Raw genomic sequence first — 21,707 nt, forward strand, 5'->3', positions numbered from 1 at the left:
TCTCCACACTTGTCGTCCAGAGCTGTGGGATTTTTCCAGTTCCTTGCCTGCAAATAAAAAGATGCAGGTTACTTTTCAGTGAAGTTTTCTTTCTTGTTGACATTTTATGCTATGCAAAGATGTGTGCCAAAAACTTGTCCAGTTTAAATTTGATCTGAACAGGTTAATCTTGAATGTAGCAGTTAACTGAGCAGAAGTCACATACATTTGTGTTCTGACTGTGGGTTCTTTTCACGTTGTTTGAGAAATGGAGGAAGTTGCCGTTCCCTGTAGTGACTTTGAGCCTATAGACCTTGCTTGGTTTCAGAAGTGAAGCAGGTACCAAATTGCTGTCATCTGGTCATTTGGGGAAAACAAAAAAATTAGTAACTTCTGTTGTAGGCTCTGTTAACTTAAGCGCTTAACTTGCTGTTGTTCTGTGGTATGCTCTTGTGCATCTTGAGACATGCGCTGGTTGGGCAACTGGAGCATTACGGTTTGAGTTCCTTTGGAAGTATAATTCAGTATCTTTTACTATCAGAGAAGACTGAAAAGCATTTCTCAAAGGATTTACCAGTGAGCTGCAGCTGAAGTGAATGAAGAGCTTGGCTTCACAGAGGAAGCTAAACACATCTCAGTTTCTCAGCAGATAAAAATGATTTGGGGTCTGTATTGTACCTTAAAATAACAATTGTACATATTTAACATTTAACAGATGCGGAGAAGCAAAATTCTCATGTTGCAAATGTCATGACAGCAGCTGCTTGTTAACAGTTGAAGATGTTCATTCTTAGATTGGAAACCCAGTTCATGAAATGCTCTTAAGATTTTTAATGGGGACTGATGGAAACGCACTGCGTATTTACTATAGTGTGTAATTGGCAATTCTGTTATTGTCATCTCAGCTGAAGTTGGTAATTGTGGTGTTTTCCTTGTACAAATCTGAGTGCGTGTCATTTGACATATGTTGTTTTTATGTCTCTGTTCTTAGGGTTTGAGCAAAACACTCGGGGAAGTTAATAATGCTGTGCTTGCAGTAAATGATAGCCTTTAAAACTGTACAGAAGAAGAAATGCTGTTTAAGGCAGGCTTGCATTGCATGCCAAAGCTGATACCTTGGCACTTTGCGGTGTGGTGGTGACAGGAGGGCAGGAAGGGGGTGTGTGCTGTGGAGAGTACCAGTGAATATGGTTTCCCAAGTAATTTTCCCTTCTTGAAATACAAGATAGGATTCTATTACAAATCTACTGGATTGCTGCTGCTAACAGTAAAAAAAGATTTACCTCAACAAAAACTGTGTGCTGTGTTTTTTCCTTTTGAGTCCCCAAAGTAGAGATAATGTCTGCAAGTTGTACTGAATTAAAATAAGAGAATTAGGCTAAAGGAAAGAAAATGGGGGATGAATGCCAAGGAGGGAACAAAATACATTGTAGAACAGAAGAGGGTGATTTCACTGAGAATATTTTACTGTATTGTTGGGGGAAGATTTCTGACAGATTACATGTTGTATGTCTTGTAAACGAAAGGATTCATTCAGGAAAAATAACAATATAAATAACAGGACAAATGTGAGAGCATTTAAATAGAGAATGTTGAGTGTGATCTTGTAGCAGTTCTGAGGGGTTTAATTTTATACAGATTTAATCTGGCAGTAGCAGCGCTGTCTGGATCCTGCATCTGTGAGAGGCTTTGCTCTTGTTTCCTCAGTGTTAGGGACTCCTGTTGTAGTAATCCCCTTGCTCCGATTTGATACAAAGGCAGTTCTGTTTCCTGGGAATTGTAGCCCTTGTACAGCTGCATTCTCCAAGTAAAGCCACAGCCCGTGTCTGGACAAACGTTTGGATAAACTGTGCTTTTGGTCTTCCAAGCAATTGCAGCTTTTCACCTTTCAAGAGTTCTGTTTGGTGTGGTGGAGTGAAACTGCTCTTCATAGCAGAAGGCCATCTTCAGCAGCAGTGTCTGATGGGCATCAGCTTTGGGGTCTGCATGTGGACTCAGGAGTCCTTTCATTTTTCTTTCTTTTTTGTAAGTATTTTCTCTTTCTAAATGTCATTATTGGTGCGGCCACCACTGTTTTCTGTTTTTGAATATATCTGACGTTTCAAACAGTGGAGTACAATTAAAGTCCTTAGTAGTTACTGCTAAAGATAACTGAGCTAAAACCCCTGTTTATTTTTAATCTAACCCTCTCAAATGTTTAGTGATCCAGATAGACCCATGCCAAATATTTGTGTTACTACAGATCAAGGCAGGCTGATCTAATAGTGATCCTATTAAACTTTGTGGTGCAAGTTTTTGTGTGAGGTCTTTGATTTGCATTATCTTGTAGATGATGCTGTCAAAGTGCATGTTATTTCTTAATTATCAGAGTTTAGCTTCATGTCAGGGGTAGAAAAACATATCAAGGAGAGCTATAGTGAATGCAGAAGCACCATTTTCTAGATTCAAGTAAAAGCTCACATCTGTTGAAGCATAAATTCAACTTTTGAGTAATTCTCTGTGTTTAAATACGTACTTTGGATGCTCTATTTTTAACTGAATTGTCCATAAAAACTGGCTAAATATAGAGAACACCAGTTATTTCTGGAAAATCTGTATGCCAGCTGTCATTTCTTTCACTGCTGCTTTTGTTTTAATGCTTAGCAAACGAAAACCTAATGGAATATAATGAGGGAAGGCTGCTGATCACATTTTCTTTGAGGGTTGGCTGTGTCGGTGGTGCCTGTGGCTGGATATCAAGTGACTTACTGGGAATTTGTCGTGAATGGTGGGAGGTTGTGTTATTGGGGAGGGTAGGTGGTAGAAATACACAACTATGTTGAGTGATGGAGAAATTCTGGGGCAAGTCTGAGCACATATTTGTGTGCTCTGCTAATTTAGTTTTAGAAATATTGGCATGGGGCAGGAATAACATTTTAAATCTTGCGAAGATGAAAGCTCCTTGTTTAATTATTTACATTTAATAGTGTCATCGCAGCTCTCGTGTGGGTTAAAACTGCGCAGAATTAAACCCTGTAGATGTTTGTTTGCTGTACTTAGTAGTTGTTAGATGACATTCTGTACCGTTTAAGTCATTATGGATGATGTCTAAACCACGACAGATGAGTAAGTCTTCTTTTCTATAAACTTAACACTTCCTATGATTTATACTCAGCTTAGTAAAAAGACATATCATATTAATGATTTGCACAAGATGCTGCCAATGTGAATGGCATACTACTGCAAACGGATAATATAAACTACTTTTTGCCCTTCTTTCTGTTACAGAGGAAGATGGTACATAATTAACTTAAAAACCAGGAAGTGTTGGAAGACTACTGAAGAGAATTCCTAATTTAATTTTTTGAGGACTAGTGTAATATCACATATTTAAGATTTCCCCTCATAGAATTTTTCAGGCTAAATGATTTTTTACATCTGAATTTTGTGAAGAACTTCAGCTGAGCTTTTTTGGGCTCATGAAGAACTCCACATAATTGCAGTATATTCCCTTTTGCTTCTTGCAAGCTGTTGCATTGTTTCTTTACATTAGCATGGCACACCCTATGTTGCCATGCTAATGTTTCTTGTACTGGTTATTATATAAGTCAAGAAGTTTGTATTGAGATACAGTAACAGGATCTTCAGTGCTATCATTGAAGTGGAGACTTTGCCAAACACTTGCAGAAATTGGTGTTTTAAATAGCCCAGCTCGGAATTTTCTTATGCTTTCCATGGCAACAAATTCATCTGTTATGCGAATGTCATATTAACAGTCTCTGTAAATGCATTACTCCATTTCTTTTCTGCAAAATGGATGTTTAGTGATTGGTACAACCATTTCAATACATATACACAGTTGGGCATATGTGCATCTGTCTTCAGGCGTTCTGAAATACCTTCTCAAGGCAAGACGTTACTGCAATTTTCATAATCTGGTTGGAAAATACAGTGATTAAAATGCTACTGTTTGTATGGGAGGTGATGTTTAATGTGTAGCAATATGTTTATACAACAGGCAGTTTGATATGAATAGAATTACTGTGAAGTTTGTCTTCCATGCTTATTTGGTTCCTCTTTTTCTGCTTCTACTGGGCAAGCTTGAAAGTGTCTTAAGGAAGAGGAGATGCTGGAAAAAATTGTAGAAGAACCTTTGTTCACTGCATTTGCCTTTATTCTTGTAAAGCAGCCCTTTATCTCTGCTGCTGCTGTTTGTGGTCTTCAAACAGAGGTAGTAGTACTGGCGATTGTGCTTCAAATTACAGTGAGGAAAATAGATTATTTAAAAGAACAGGGCATGCAGTTTCTCTTCAGAGACCTCCTTCTCTTCTCTAGCTTTAAATTATTTTCAGAAGTCAGAAGTTAAAGTTGCATTGTGGTAGTTTTTGGACTCTGAAACATCCCATGTCCATTTTAGTGTTTCATTTGCTTAACAGTACCCAAGATTATACTTGTATGAACTACTTGTATCTGCTACTTTTGTAATGGTGCTGCAAGGAAAATGCTCCATCAATTCTTTATTGTATAGAATGAGGAAGCCAGGGTAATAACCATGTTGAAATTTTGTGTTTTTCTGCAGCCTTTCGTACATCCTTGACAGTATTGTTGAAATAGGTCTTGTTGAAATAGGCCTCTTGATGATCCTGTGTGTAGCCATTCAGATTTGACATGCTTTTTAGTCAGGTGTTTCAAAAATTGAACTGTGCTTCCTGTAGCTTGAATTTCACCCTTAGAATTGCTGGAATCTGAATAAAAATGTGCTGCTTTGGTGTCTTTTTTACATCGTTTTAATTTCAGTTTTAGAAAGACTTAGTCTTGAAGATGGAAAAGTCAGTTAATGTTGTCATACTTGGTCTTGCTTTTGAATCAGAGGGATGGGTACCTTCCAACCCAGGGGAAGAATTCTGTTGGGGGGCGTTAGAAAGGGTTTCATGTGTGCATGCAACACACGTGTATAGCCAAACTGGAAAATGTTACTCATACAGCATCTCTTACACTCACAATGGCATAAAAATGAAAGTTTTTTTCTCCCTTGACTCATACCAGTTCAGCCTGTTTGGAAAAAACCTACCATCAAAGCTGTTCTTCGGCATCGAGTATCTGAGCCTTGGTGTCTCAGGAAGCATCTTGGTGGGTTCTCTAGTACTTTATCTTGCCAGTACAAGAGCATTTTTCCCCCAAAGCATTTGGTGGGCAGTGGTTTCATGTTCTGTTTTGTTTCAGGTTGGAAGCTTTGAGTTCAAAAGACATTCTCCCCCCCGGGTAATAACGTGTATGTGTGTGTGTGTGTTCAGAAGTACAGAGTTTTCAGAGTTTTTCAGCTCAGCTTCTTCTAGTCAAGTTTCAAAGCAATATGTAAATGCACGTATTTAAAAGGAACTTTGGGGTATTGTTGTATTAACAGTAATATGTAGAAATATTGGAGGTTGATGTTATAACACCTAAGTAACTTTAACAAACTAGAATTGCTAGGGTGTTTTCTTTCAGGGGTGTAATCTTTTTGATCCCTAGCCTAATATTTGCTAGCTTTGTGACTTATCCCTGCTACTTTTACGCTCGTTTCCTCTCTCTCCCGTAACTTGCAGTGTGACACTTTGAACAATGTAGTGAATAAACTCACCTATCCTAAATTACTTTAAAGTTTGGACAGCAGTTTAAAGCTGGATTGTGAGGTGGTGAATGCTGAAAGTCAAATATTCTTTGCCACAGTAATGTGGTAGAGGTGTAAGTCTGCAGTGCTTAACTCTTCAAATGTGGATGAGGAACTATGCAATGAGCTTGTGTCTATTTTGATGTGTGGCTGTTGGCTTAGATCTTGAAATAAAATATTTGCATAACCTTGTGAGTTTGAGGTCGTATTTTCAGCAAGTTTCTGTAATCCCCATGATAATATGAATAATCCTCCTATCTATCTTTCTATCTATCTATCTATCTATCTATCTATCTATCTATCTATCTATCTATCTATCTATCTATCTATCTATATCTCAGGGATATCATATGTACCAGCTTTCCTAAATGTTAGAAAGAGTACTTTAGTCCTCCCAGTGTGTGTAAGCAGCTCTTAACACACAGGTATGTTGCTATTTAGTCAGCCAAGTAGTTCATGATTTGGCGTTGCTGCCTGAGCAGGTGCTGGCAGATAGCAGGAGAGGTTTTGTAAACAGGATTTCACTCTGTGATGAACTGTGGCTAATGGAGAATGAAAAAAAAAAAAATCAAAACTCAAAATGAAGACACTTAGAAGCCATTAGGGGAAAACATGTTAAAAGAATAGCCTCAGACTTCACAGCTTCATAATGGGCATCTTGAATTCAATACATCTTTTGGTGCTTACTTAATTTACTGTTTAATAAATTCCATTTATTAAATATGTAAGGTCTTTAACATTGATGTGCTGTGACATTCCCACTTGGACAAGATTCTAAGAAGTGACTGCAACATGTTTCTGTGTTTTTTCATGCTCCTGCAGCCAACACAACTTGGGTTTAATTTTTTGGAGCCGTTTATGCTGTTATTTTGGATATGGCTTCTTTTGTGTGCAGAGGGCATTCATGTTTTCTAGCCTGTCTTCCAGAACAAACAAGTAGTCAGATTTTTACAGATGCCTGAAAGTTTAAGGAGTGTACTTGAAAAGCAGGACATCTACCAGCATTCCGGGTATAGAAACAGAGGAATTCTGGTGCATAACAAGCAGTTTCTCAAATTAAAAATCAAGCTGCTGCATCAGTATTGTAGAATTCATTAATCAGAATAATGTGGAAATGATTATGCTGTTGTATTCTGCTGAGTTTTCTGTAGGACTTCCTAGCTTGTATATAGGCTTATTGTTTATTTCATTCTCTTCAATGCCAAAATACTATTCTAGAATGGGATTGATGCAAACTTTCATTAATCTGAACCAGTCCCAAAGGGATTTGACTATCAAGTGTATGTCATTACACTGTAATTTGCATCATGAAACCATGTGGGGATCCCTGTTTGCCAGAGTATAACAGCAAATTTGTCCTTTTCTCTTTGGCCATACCTTTTCAAGGTGGCCACACTCACCTGTGCCCTAAGAATGCATTTTAAAGGTTCTCTTCTGCACTGTTTTCCAGGAGGCTTGAGATTTGGGCAGGTATCTGTGGCACTTTGAGACAGCACAGGTGGGGTATGAGGTAGATACGTTACTGGGCTGCAGTCAGTTGTTGGCTACAGATTTCAAAGGAATACCAGAAACTTACACCAGTGATTCTTTTCCCTTATAAACACAATCTTTTGGGGGAGGCCAATGTCTGTCAGATTTCTTGGAAGTGATTCAGAACTGTTGGACGTCAGGCGTGAGTGTCCTTGCTTTATGATCATAACTGTGAACGGAGAATCACAGGCTGGTTTGGGTTGGAAGGGACCTTAAAGTGCATGCATTTCCAACTTGCCATGGTCAGGGACAGCTTCCACTAGAGCAGGTTGCTCCAAGCCTTGTTCAGCCTGGCCTTGAATACTGCCAGGGATGGGGCAGTTACAGCTTCTCTGGGCACCCTGTGCCAGTGTCTCATGGTGCTGCATGGTTATTAAAGATAATAGCATCTTGTATAGTTTAGCAGCATTTAATTATAGAATTCAGCTCCAAGTGTGTAGAAACACTGTGTTTAACTTCTTGCCTCCTGTCGTCTGAGTATGCTTATCCCATCCCACCAGAAATAATTCTGGTTTCACAGTTCCATTAGTATTCTGGTTAAGAGCAAAAATACAAGCACAGCTAACTGTAGGTTGCTTTGAGGTATCTTGGTTTGATCAATAAAATAAAGTATGGTCAGATAAAGGTTATCTCTCTCTCTTGAATTCTTAGTCTATTGTCATTTGAACTCCTGTAGTAAGTGAGCCTTAATGATTATCTGGACATTGGCAATAGCATGAGATCACCTGTGGCTGTTGCAGTGTTTGGGCTAAATGTTATACAGGTATTGTGGAGGTTTAAAGGCAGATAATGCTTGTGCTGACCTATCTGCAGCATAAGTGAAAGGAAAGGGAGAAGAAGGACTATATTTTAAAAAGAAGTTGCAAGCCAAATTGATGCATTCCTCTTTCGATCTTTGTCACTGTAGACAAGTAGCTTTCCATCTGTTTCTTTCACTCATTTTCCTTTGCATCTTTCTTTTGCAATTCTTTTAATGCACATGCACGTATATGAAGTTCTGCCCTTCATTTATTCTTTTGTCATTGTTTCCATTTCACTTTCCCTGTGTTTCATTCCTGTATCTTTCTTGTTTAGACCAAGTGGAGGATCCAGCTGGCAGTAGCAGCCATGTAGGACCCTTCAGGAACCTGATGGTAAGTGCACGTGTGTACTTATACTCAGGCTTCCACCAGGTTCTGTATTCTGAGGCATTTTCCCTCTGCTGCAGGCTTCTGTTAGTGCTTGACATCTGAAACAGTAGGAAAATTAAGGGGCAGACCTTCTTGGATACTCCCTGTGATACCCATTATATCAGAATAGTAGGTTGTGTTACTTGTTGAAAATCTGCAGGAAGAAAATGGTACCAATGTTTCAGGTGTACATGGATGTTGGGAATTCATGGAAGAAAGTCTAGCAAGAGCTATTAAACATCTTCAAGACTTCAGGAACTTTTGATCTGTGAAACCTGGGAGAGTATATCAATGAATTACCACTTTACTGTTACTCTGGTCTTAAATTCTCTTCCTGGGCATCTGCTTTTGAACAGTCAGGGCCATGAAGTGGACCCATCTGGGACAGTCATTGCCATGCTTGAGTACAGTGGATTCTTTTAACCTTAACTGGCAAGTTTGCTCGCCCTTCTGAGTAAGGGCAGTTGGGTGCCAGATAAATCTTCAAATGCATTTATGTATCAGGGCCAGGAACTTGAACCATCTCCAGCCATAAAAGTGAACAGGCTGCATTGTGAGCAGGTTGCATCTTCGGTTTTTTGGAGTGTGGCAGGAGAACTTGCAAATGATCTTCCTTCCGTAGCGTAAGGAAGTATGTAACTTGAGTAACTCAATTTTGCTTATGAATCCTGCTATTTTAGTGATTTCCCAGATTATAATTGGATTTGAAGTACTGTAAATGTTACATTCTGCAAATGGGCAGTGCTTTGGAAAACCTGTGCACGCTTTAGCACCTATGAGTGATTTTTGTTGTTGCTTTTGTGCTCTTTAAAGTGTGAGGTCAAGAACATAATTTGTTTCTAGTCCTGTTAGAAGAAAGAATTGGGTCTGGATTTGAAAGCTTTAATGGTAACATGTCATTATGCTTAAATTCAGTGCTGCTCTAGATTAAATTTAGAATTGCTCTGTGACCTCATTTGCAATACTGTCATACGCTCCACAGTCTAGTAGAGCACTGTCTCTAACCGTGGCGGAGTTTGGCACACATGAGAGGGGCCTGTGGACCCATCTTTTCCTTATGTCCACTCTCACTTGTAGAGACTCTAGAATTTCACATTTTAAGTCACTTAAGTCGGGATACTGATGTTGGTCTTGAAATGCTGAGCAGTCTGCAGAAAAAAATGGCAGCTCTTAAAGGGTTCTAGCAATTGAATATGTTTTGTTAGGTTGGTCCTAAGGTGTATTGTGAGGTATGTTTGATTCCCTCAGGATGCATTGAAGTTACACATTTGGAGTTTTTACCTAGTTTTGTTAGGTTGGTCCTAACGTGTATTGTGAGGTATGTTTTATTCCTTCAGGATATATTGAAATTGACACATTTGGATCTTTTACCTAGAAACGGAACTGTAGGTTGATTGTGTTACTATACATTGCAAGAATGGTTTCAGCTGACTTGGGCAAATACTTCTGGAAGCTTGTTTGAAATACCTCATACTCAGGCTTGGTACTAGTGGTTGTAGTTACAAACATTGGTGGTGCTGATAACAAGAAGCTCTGTTCAAGCTAGACATTCACTAGCTCTCACAGAAAGATGCTCTTCAATTCCTTATGCCTGTGTGAACGCTAAAATCCACACTATGTATTCTCACAGCTTGTAGGTGTTTGGTATAAAATACAACCAAATGCTGAATCATCAGATAAACCAGTATTGGTTCATTATGGGCTGTTTGGACACAGGGATTGTTATAATATCTGAGGATATGATGAGATAATTGCTAGTTCACTTTAGGAAGGGTGTGTTTGTATTTTGCAAGGGTGACATAAATCCATTCTGTGACTATTGCCAGTTTCTCAGGCTAGAGGCCGTTGAATTGGAATTAGGAAATTAACACAAGGGTAAAACATACATGAAACAGAAACACACCAGAATGTGGGGAGAGCCTGTGAAATCTGAGCTCCTTGAGAGGAAATCCAGATAGCTACTTAGATAGAATAGAATGTTCAAATAAATCCAAGCATTTCCTTTTAAAGCTGACCTGTCTCTGATCTGTTCTGTTGGAGGGGGACCATACTTGAACATTTTCACTTTGAATGGAGGAACATTTTTTAGAAGGCATTTCAGTTTCTTGGCTCAAGATGTGAAAAAATATTTTCAAGGAAAAAAAAAAGAGGAGGAACTTGTTGACAGGATTGTGGGTTGGAAGAATAATAAGAATAAATAAGAAATGGATTTGGGGCTGTGATGCACACTTCTGATTACAGGGAAGGGTCAGTGTGTTAAAGTAGCATTTTCAGTGTTAAGGAATTTGTTTTAGAAGGAGGAATTTGGCTTGCTGCTTCTGAACGGTTCTCACTCCTAAGAGGTACTGTGTCGAAGTGTGAGGTTTCAGAAGAGGTGCATGTCTCAACCACATTGATGTATGTAAAATAACCATTCTATATGGAGAATGTGGTCTTTGCAGTGAATAAATTGGAAGACCTTAAAGTTTCATTTGTTAACTGCAGTTCTTTCTGTAATTTCTGTATGTTACAGGACTGAATTTTTAAGATTAATGGAAAAAATTAGTAGATGTAACGGTGTAGTTCATTGGTAAATGAAGTTACAATGTCTTTACGTCTTGCACCACTGATTAAGTCTTTGCATAATGCTATTCTCCCCTAATCTTCCTTGTGTTCAGCATCCTGTGCAACTAACCTAATCTCTTAATTTTGCCAACAGAACATGTTAGAAAATTTGTTTGTGTTGGTGGACATGATGAAATACTTTCATATTGTACTGTTACTGAGTTCCATCTGGTTTGATTTTATTGTCTTTGCCTTTTTGGGCAAGATTACTCTGCTTTTAGTTTTCTCATAATGTTATTACTTCATTGCTTTTATTACAGCTCTTCAAGTCATTATTCAGAATGTTCATACAAGTAGGGAAGCCTCCATGGGTTTCACTTCATCAGATCTTCCAGTTAGCATTGTATGAAGACATTTCACATTTTCCATATGCTTTTATGGATACAGTAATTCAGTAGCCATATGGAGGTATTGGGTAACTGTATGGTGTGAGCTGGTTAACTCTGGACAACACATTTTTGTTATAGTCTGTTCTTGCTTTGAAAGTGAGTAAAAAATTACAGAGTCTTAGGGTTTTAGACATTCACTGTTGTCTTCTAATTTCTTCTGGGCTCTGGAGGTTTGTTTCTTTATCTGAATGTTGTCTTTTTCACTGATCCATCATTTGTATTCCACAGGAAAATGGGGTTTCTACAGAAGTGTTATATTCCAAAGCTGGGGGGGGTTTAATTCTGCCATTCAAATATGAAAAGCAAATATTGTTGAGCAGGAATAATGAATGTCGGTCATCTCTTCTCCTCAGGAAAGAAGAAGACTCAGGAAGGTAAAAAGGGAAAGAAGGCAGTGGATACAAAACAGAAAAAGGGTGATTTGGATTCTACTGCTGCAGATATGAGGGACTCCAAAGAGGGTGAGTTCTTAAGTATTTTATCTTATTTTTTATCCTTGTAACTATCTTTTTGAATAGGGGCCGCTTTTTTTCCTGTTTAGTATGTTAGCATGTTCTGTTAGCGTAGTAAAGTGAACATGTTTATATCTTTTGCCCAAACTTTTTTATTAGTAGGGAACTTTGGTATCAGAAGTATGTCATTAAGTATGCAGGACTGACAACAGGAAAACCAAATGTACTGTAAAACTTAGATGTAAATCCAGACTCCTTACAATGGAAAAGTGGAGCTTGGTTATACAGGCAGTATTTATTGTTACTTAATGGAAATCAGTGTCATACTATAAATACTGTTTATGCTATATTAGAAGAAAAGGCAGAAGAAAGGTGCAGTGTACTTGGAAGTGTTTGGTAAAAATGTCTCATGCTTTTCTTTTCCTATTCTGTGTGTCAGGTCACAAAGAGGAAGATGAAGCACCTTCTGTTTCTGCTGTACTGTCCCTGGAACAAACAGCAGTAATTCAGGAAATGGTAAATCAGGATGTACTTCCAAAGCTGATGATCCCCAGTCCTACCAGTGAACCACAAATGGTAACTGAAGATAAACAAGGAGAAGCAATAAACTGTGCATCAGATGATTTTGATGATGAAGATGAAGAGGAAGATGAAGAGGAGGAAGATGAAGAGGAGATAGAAGATACCAATATGCCTAAAGAAAATGCTGAAATGCCTTTGGTATGTGAAGAGAAGTTGGACTGCATGGAAGAGCAAAAGAGTACATCAGAAGAATCTCCAGAAAGCTCTCCAAAGAAAAAACTGGTTGTGAAAATTCCAAAAGCAAGAGGTGAGTCAAATGGGGATGTTCCAGAAACATTCATGTTTCCCTGTCAGCATTGTGAGAGGAAGTTTACAACAAAGCAAGGACTTGAACGCCACATGCACATCCATATATCTACTGTTAACCATGCTTTCAAGTGTCGATACTGTGGGAAAGCCTTTGGTACTCAAATTAACAGGCGAAGACATGAGCGACGCCATGAGTCAGGGCCAAAAAGGAAACCATTCTTAACACTAACGTCTTCACAACACTTGGATAATGTTGCTGATAACCAGGTAATTGTGGATGATGGTCTTAAAGATGACCTGAATGTTTCCAGTCTTGTGCAAGACTCTGTTGTCTTGGATTCTGAGAAGGTTTCCCAAGAAATGTCAAACTCTGCTTTTGCTGAGGAAAATAAGGAGCCCAAAGAATTACATCCATGCAAATACTGCAAAAAGGTTTTTGGAACTCACACCAACATGCGGAGGCATCAGCGTAGGGTTCATGAGCGTCATCTTATTCCTAAAGGTGTCAGAAGAAAAGGATTCTTTACTGAAGAGCCACCACTTCAGACAGAGCAGGCACCACCAGTCCAGAGTGTATATATAGCAAGTACAGAAATAGAAGAGGAAGGTGAAGTAGATGATGTCTATATTATGGATATTTCCAGTAATATCTCTGAAAATTTAAATTATTACATTGATGGTAAAATTCAGTCCAACAGTAGCACTAGCAATTGTGATGTGATTCAGATGGAGTCCAACTCTGCCGAGTTGTATGGGCTAAATTGTATCATCAGTCCAGTCACAGTGGAAATTTCCCCAACTTTAAAGGTTACTCAGACACATGTGAATGAACCTCCTAAGGAACCCTCTAGCAATGGGAGCAATGAATCCAAAAAGAGGAGAACTGCCAGCCCTCCTCTTGTACCAAAAATAAAAACTGAAATAAACCCAGAACCTATAACTCCTACTAGTTCATTAAATCTTCCTCTCAGCATTTCAACAGAAAGCTTAACTTTTCAGAAGGAAAAAGGTGTTTATTTGTCGTCAAAATTAAAACAGCTTCTTCAGACACAGGACAGTAAGAAGATAACTCCATCAGGAGAGATCCCTAAACTAGGACCTTCTGTTACATCATCACCTATTTTGCCTTCAGTATCCAGTAGATTTAAAAGAAGGACCAGCTCCCCTCCCAGTTCTCCACAGCACAGTCCAGTACTTCGAGACTTTGTCAAATCAGGTGAGGGAAAAACTGTGTGGAATGATAATATTCGGGGTTCAAAAATGCCAAAGTTAGAAAGCCACAGCAACTCACCTGCTTGGAGCTTGACTGGAAGGGAGGAGAAAGAGACTTTGAGCCCTCTTTGCTTTGAAGACTATAAAGTATCAAAAGACTGGACAGCAGCTCCGACTTTTGGCAGTGTGTGCAACCAGCAGCCACTGGATTTATCTAGTGGTGTGAAACAAAGGTCCGATACCAAGAATAAGAATCAGGTTCCCTGGGAATCTGTTTTAGATTTAAGTGTGCATAAGAAGCCTTGCAATGATGCTGAAATTAGGGAATATAAAGAAAATTCCATACAGCCAACCTGTAGTGGTGTTAAAAAGAAGAAACCAACCACTTGCATGTTACAGAAAGTTCTGCTGAATGAGTATAATGGAACGGATGCAGCCACAGACAGCACACTCGGGGTGAACAGGAGTGTGAGCCCAAGCAAATCCCTGGAGCCTCAGGCAGAACCTGACATGGATCCCAGTCTGTCTGCATTGTCTTCTGTTGACACTCAGCCCCTTAGTTCTTCCATTTCCCCTGTTCCACAGGCATCTGCTGTACCTTCCATGTGCCAGCTGCCTCCTTTGTTGACACCAACCAATCCTCCTTCCCCACCTCCCTGTCCACCCATGTTAACAGTTGCTACATCGCCTCCTCCCCTCCTTCCCACAATGCCCTTATCAATTCCAGAAGCCTCTGCCAGTGCCACTAACACTTCTTCTTGTCCATCGCCACTCTCTAACACTACTACCCAATCCCCGCTACCAGTTCTTTCACCTACAGTTTCTCCTTCTCCATCTCCTGTTCCTTCTGTTGAACCTCTTATTTCTGCTGCTTCACCTGGTCCTCCTACACTCTCTTCCTCATCTTCCTCCTCATCTTCCTCCTCTTTCTCCTCTTCTTCATCTTCATCATCTCCATCTCCACCTCCTCTTTCTGTAGTTTCTTCTGTTGTTTCCTCTGCTGATAATCTGGAAAATACTCTCCCAATAATAAAACAAGAAGAAGCTGAAACTGAACAGCAGAAAGCAAGAGAAGATCCTCATACTTCAGGTGAATCAGGAGTAGTGCAGGAAACATTCAACAAAAGCTTTGTGTGCAATGTCTGTGAATCACCTTTTCTTTCCATTAAAGACCTAACAAAGCATTTATCCATTCATGCTGAAGAATGGCCCTTCAAATGTGAATTCTGTGTACAGCTTTTTAGGGATAAAACAGATCTGTCAGAGCATCGCTTTCTGCTTCACGGAGTAGGAAATATCTTTGTTTGCTCTGTCTGTAAAAAGGAATTTGCTTTTTTGTGCAATTTGCAACAGCATCAGCGGGATCTCCATCCAGACAAAGAGTGCACACATCATGAGTTTGAAAGTGGGACTTTGAGACCCCAGAATTTTACTGACCCCAGTAAGGCAAATGTGGAACACATGCAGAGCCTGTCAGAAGATTCTTTGGAACCTTCTAAAGAGGAGGAAGATGAAGATCTAAATGATTCCTCTGAAGAGCTTTATACTACTATAAAAATAATGGCTTCTGGAGTAAAATCTAAAGATCCAGATGTTCGTATGGGCCTCAATCAACACTACCCAAGCTTTAAACCACCTCCATTTCAGTATCACCATCGTAATCCTATGGGGATTGGAGTTACTGCAACAAACTTTACTACCCACAATATTCCGCAGACTTTCACTACTGCTATTCGATGCACAAAATGTGGGAAGAGTGTTGATAACATGCCTGAGTTACACAAACACATACTGGCCTGTGCATCTGCCAGTGATAAAAAGAGATACACACCTAAAAAGAATCCAGTACCACTCAAACAGACGGTGCAGCCCAAGAATGGCATGTTGGTTATAGCTGGCCCTGGGAAGAACGCCTTTAGACGTATGGGTCAGCCTAAAAGGCTTAATTTCAATGTTGAGATTAGCAAAATGTCCTCAAATAAACTCAAAATCAGTGCATTGAAAAAGAAAAACCAGCTTGTCCAGAAAGCTATTCTGCAAAAAAAGAAAGCTGCCCAGCAGAAGGCAGACTTGAAAACTCATCCGTCCGAGTCAGACCCTCACATCTGCCCCTACTGTAATAGAGAGTTTACTTACATTGGCAGTTTGAACAAGCACGCATCATTTAGCTGCCCCAAAAAACCCATCTCTCCCTCTTCTAAAAAGAATTCTTCCAAAAAGGGTGCAAGTCTTTCACCTGCAAGCAGTGAGAAAGGCAGTAACCAGCGCAGGCGAACAGCAGATGCAGAAATCAAAATGCAGAGCATGCAGCCTCACTTGGGCAAGACCAGAGCACGGACCTCAGGACCTGCCCAACTCCAGCTTCCTTCCGCATCCTTCAAATCAAAACAAAACGTTAAATTTGTACCTTCCATTCGCTCTAAAAAGCCAAATTCATCATCACTGAGGAACTCTAGTCCTGTGAGAGTGTCCCGAATGTCTCACGTTGATGGGAAAAAGACTAAGGGGGTCGGTAAGAACAGTTCCTCTGGAATCTCAAGCAAAGCCTCCCGGAAATTGCATGTCAGAATACAAAGGAATAACAAAGCTGTTTTGTCAAGTAAGTCTGCTGTGGCAAGTAAGAAAAAGGCAGACAGATTCATGGTGAAAGCTAGGGAGAGGATTGGAGGACCTATTACACGAAGCCTACAACAGGCGGCAAATGCAGAGGCAGCAGAAAACAAAAGAGATGAAAGCAGTACAAAGCAAGAACTGAAAGATTTCAGGTAAGCATTTAATTTGAAGTTGAAACAACACAGGAACACATTGCTTGCTGGTTTGCCATAATTCTTGGTCTTTTTTTTGGGTTTGAGTTTCTCATACTTAAATAAAACAAAAAGTTGTTTCCTAAACCATGGTTAAGTAGCTGTCATGCTGAGGTATGATGTACATACTGGATGCATTCTTTCATGTTGTCGTGAAATAATACATAGTTTGTATAAAGAATGTCTTTAATTATAAACTGAATTGAAAACTCTGGAAAAAAAAAAAATGTCAGTGCCTGAGTGCAAATAAACTGAATGTCATTAAACTTAATGGTATGGGAGACACTGAGCTTGTATTTGATATGTGGCATATATGGGGGCCTAACATCTTTCTAGATTTAGTTTATGGTGGTTGGCTAAGGTAAAAATCATGATTGCATTTTTTGCTCACTAAAATGACTTGCATTGTTGGTCCTGAATAAAAGCATTTTCTGAATATCTTTTAAAAACCAAACCATGACCAAATACTTCAAAGATGTATGTGCATATTGAATCAGATCAGTGAATACTTAATAGAAGGGAAGTAGATGTGTAAGAAAACTTACACGAACATGTAAATTTGTTAGAAGTTTCATGATCTTACGTTGCAGTATAAACAAGTTTTATATTGAAAGTTCTATTTCTTTTTGAGAAGAACGATTTTAATCACAAGCGTAATACTTCAATAAATAAACTCTTCATCTACGTGCCTGAGTCCCGACTTACGTCTCATGTAGTTTCTCAAATCAATAGGGTGCTTTCCAAACTGTTTGTAACTGCTAGTAGCATGCTCCTAGCCCGCTGGAGTTGAATACAGGTGCGTGATTTGCCCAGTAACCTCCACAAAGCTCACTGGTAGTTAGGAGTTCTTTTGGTTTGGTACTTGCAGTGTGTGGCTGTGTTTAATGCTAGGGTTATGGCTGAAGGTAGTATTTTTTAATCAAAGTAATTGACAGTGGAGGAACTGGCAGCCTCCTTCAGAGCAAGGAGAATTTATCAAGTGTCAGAATCCAACCTTTGCAGCTTGTGTGTCTTATGGTGAAGACATCCTAAGTGAAAATGTTGAGGAAATGCTTTGTAAAGTAAAGGTTCAATAGAACACAATTGTTTCAAAGCGCTAAAGGGGAACTTGACTTAAAATAGTCAATACCCTAATTAGGACGTGTTGAAAGAGAAAAATGTTACTGGAATTTGGAGATTAATGTGGTAAAAAAAAAAAAAAAAAAAAAAGCCTTTAAGGAATAAGAAACATCTACCAGGCCTGTTCTCTTGGGACATAAACATCTCTATGTTACTTAATTCTCATCAGCTGCTCCTTTAGTGTTGTGTGGAACTCTATTTAACATGGTGCCAGAACAGACCAGTAGAATTTGAGGCTAAAATGACACAACTTTCCATATAAATTAATCATTTGGCATTGGGCAAAATAACGGAGTACTTGGAAATCGGTGCATATGGGAAGTGTTCAATAGTATTTGGGGTAAATCACAGCTGACCTGGGTTAAGATTTCCTTGACTCTCTCAAATGCTGTTAGTTTACCTTGGCAGCTTGCAGCCTTGACTGGTTTAATGAATAGTTAATGCTAGTAGAATTCTTGTATTTTGTTTCTGCAGTAAGTAATGTTCATAGATCTAGATTGTGTAGTCAACTTTTTTCTATCAGGTATATAGTATGAAGAACTTTATTGCCTTCATACACTATTGTCAGCACAGGCTTTGATTCTGCTCTGTGTAGGCACTGTATTTTTTCTTTCTTCCAGGAAATCTTAATTCTTCATATTTTTTCATGTAATATTTGTCTCCAGATGTGTTTTCCACCTTTCAGTTTCTCTGTGTAAACACACTCCGTTCACAAAGAGTTTGTTTTGTCATTTATCTTCAGTTTTTTGTCTTTTATTTTCTAGGAATCTCCTGTAAAAACAAAACAAAATCCCTTAATGACATGGTAGAGCTGTTGCATGCTCAACTTAGGATAAGCACTACGCCAATGGATGTGAAATCCACCAAGCTTGCGAAACCAGCTGAAGCTGACTCACAGTCGTAAAATTGCCTTCAGGCTTCTTGCTAATAGTCAGGGTCAGGCTTAGGTTGTCTTATTCCGTGCCTGACACACATGGCTGGGCTCTGGGATGATTCAGTTAGAAGGGTACTATTCAAAACAAAACCCATGTGAAACCACCAAAAAAATAGTGGGGTTACCTAAACCAAATCTACCTTTGTGCTTGCTTAGATCCTGGAGTTGTCTGTACCTTCATGAGTGGCATGCAGGCAGGCCAGTGGTGTATTTGGCAAAGCAGGATCCTTGATTTTGTTGATAATTCAGTGTAGATTCAGGGACAACAAATGTTGCTGCACTCAAAGTATTTTTGTGATGTATTTAGTCTCTTTTGTCTAACTGAATCAGTAGAGGCCAACCTAGCACCACAGAATCTCTTTCCCACCTCCTCCTCCTTGCTTTCTGAGTCTTTTAGGTATCCAGTATACAATGGGGGAAAAGCCTGATTTGGATGTTTTATGGATTTTTTCCAAATTCCTATTTATACATGCAAATGAAACTTTATATAGCAATGAAATACTGATATCAGTTTCTAAATACCATATATATAATGAATGCATTGTATCTTTTTATCGATAAGAAGGCTATAGACCAGGACTACATACCTGTATATTTTGAAAGTTAAATATATAATTACTCAGAAAGGTTGTACACCTCTATCTAATAACTTAAGACAACAAATTAGTCTGTTGTTGATAACAGCTCTTTGTGGAAATGCTGTTTCTCATTTGTTCATGCAGCTTTCAAGATTAATGACAGAATGGATGGAAAAGTGACTCGTTTCTTTACACAGACACCCCTTTTATTTTTTGTTCTTGACTTAAAAAAGTAATCTACCTCTTAAAATTTGTAGTTTGATACTTTGGTGAATTTGTGCCACTTTAACTTTCACTTTCACTATCATTCCCATTTTGTTACATTTCTGTTATGGGGACTTTATGTTGAAATACTGTATAAAAGCATTTGTAGCAAGTTTAAAAAAATAAAATATTTAAAATTATTTAAGTTGTTTTGGACACTTCAATTGTACTATATGTGATTTACCTTTTACATCAATTTCAGTTTGCTTTCCTTTTGGGTTGTTAATCTTGGAGCATGTTCCTGTATTAAAGTTTGCTGTTAGTTATATTGTTTCTTTTATTGGAGAGTGATATAAAGACTATTCTAACGAAAACATTAAATTACAACTTGACGTAAAAGTGGGGTTGTCATTGCTTTTGAACTTTGTGGCCTTGCTGAAGGTACTGTAAATGCAGGTAAGCAACTGAAGGGGGATTTTTTCCTCCAGCACAATGCATCGAGTGAGTTGCAGATGTATGTAAGTCTTGGTGGTGTTGCAAGCACTTAATGACCAACTAGATGGAACTATCCTGACACATTTTTATATAACTGTAACCAATAAAGTCAACTTTTTACAAACTTGTGAGAAACTTGCCTTTTGTATGGAAATGAAATGGACCAGGAGCAAAGCAACAGTGTACATCTAGAAGGAATTAAGTGTGCTTGCATCCCTTAGTGTCTACACCTATGTCACTGGAGCAACTTTATAGCAGTTTGACACTTCTGAGTTAGGCCTGGATTCTTATTTTTAATTGAGGACACAATAAATTTGTATTAATTAAAATTATACACTTTAACTTTTTTTGTACTGTACTGTCCTATTTGATGTGCTTTAAACGTGTGAAATAGTTTAATTTAAAAGGTACATGTGAAGAATTTTAGTTCTGAGAGTTTTGGATTGTTGTATTCCATCACCAAGATGTACATTCTGTCTCCTGCAGTGGAGCTGGAAGCATCTGTGTCCGTATTAGTGTGGTGTTAGATGGAATAATGTAGTATCATTAACACCATCAATATTATAGTAGCCAATTTCTTAACATATTCATTACTAATCCAGTAGTAAATATTTTATGTAGTTGTCTGTTCAAATTAATACTTCTGTTCGAGTAAGATTCTTTGGCAAGAACTCCCTTGTTATTTTCTGATGTGACATATCATTCCTTGAACACGTTATCCTCTCCAGAGCCAAGTTTTCCTTGAATTTTAGCAAAGAGGAAAATTCTGGTACAATGAGGCAGTTCTAACTTTGTTCCCTGGGTGTTTTTGCAGGCACATCTCTGTTGTGATGCTATACACTGCAGTTTGGTAGCTGCACTCTGATGGAAAATGTGAATTCTAGCCTAGCTCACAGCAGTGGTTATGTGGTAGGACAGCCACAGTAATGGGTTTTTATATTGATTAGGTTTTGCTATATTTACTTAAGTGAAAACATTTTGGTTTGCATACCCATAGTTGTATTTGGATAGATTGAATTAGGAAACATAGTAAAAACTCTTCCATATTTTTGAAGTTGCTGAGGATGGAGCCTAATCTTCCCCTTACCTACTTGTTACCACGTCTTTCATCTCTTGCTGACAAGTGAAATACTAGTTGGTGTTTGATCTTGCTGCAGTGTTGGTGTTTTTATCACCATGTAAGGGTTTATTAGAAATGTCTAGCAGTGAACTGATCCTAAATAAACCAGTTTCCGTCCTTCATTCCTTAATATGATAGCAGAGTTTTGTTGCCATTGTCTGTGCTGTTTCTATGCCATGATATTACATCCTGTGGTGACCCAAGGATGCTACTACACTGAGATGTTCACATGTGTTTGTACGTGCCAGCTCTCAAGAGGAGGGCTGTATGATGGACATCTCTATTCCAAAGTGAGAGCGAATAATCAGGGAACAAGTTTCAATCCTGAATAGGCACCTCATCATAGATGGGAAATTTAGAGCTTTATAGTTACTGTTGCATCTCATCTGCGTAGTTGAATTTTTGTGGCTTGTATAACTGCCTCTTTATGATCTGAATGCAACAGTAAAGCTGTAACGATGCACACAGAGTGCTGACATTGCTTGAAATGCATCCAAATGGGCACTGAAAGCAATTAAACTTGTCCTGTTCACAAGACTGACATGCTGCTGGCTATCAAATGTCAGTTTAATAAAAGCAGTAATGCTGCAGGTGTGTGGAGATGGGAGATCACATTGTGATTACTCATTAGCCAGCTTACTAGAAGGAGTTAAAACCA

General features: G+C 38.7%; 1 protein-coding gene across 3 annotated transcripts in view; it reads left to right on the forward strand.

Moving 5' to 3' along the window:
- The window catches only part of PRDM2 (PR/SET domain 2), a 76,311-nt gene that overhangs the window by 41,539 nt on the left and 13,065 nt on the right, over nucleotides 1-21,707 (forward strand). For 2 of the 3 annotated variants that reach the window (XM_065696236.1, XM_065696237.1), the window contains exons 7-8: nucleotides 11,654-11,761; nucleotides 12,192-16,560. In XM_065696236.1, coding sequence (XP_065552308.1) covers nucleotides 11,654-11,761; nucleotides 12,192-16,560 — 4,477 coding nt within the window. Of the gene's footprint in view, nucleotides 1-11,653; nucleotides 11,762-12,191; nucleotides 16,561-18,482; nucleotides 20,054-21,707 lie in introns of those variants that run through there. The other variant, XM_065696238.1, reaches the window with a different exon arrangement.

The sequence above is a fragment of the Lathamus discolor genome, chromosome 16, assembly GCF_037157495.1.
Source record: "Lathamus discolor isolate bLatDis1 chromosome 16, bLatDis1.hap1, whole genome shotgun sequence".
NCBI lineage: Eukaryota > Metazoa > Chordata > Aves > Psittaciformes > Psittacidae > Lathamus > Lathamus discolor.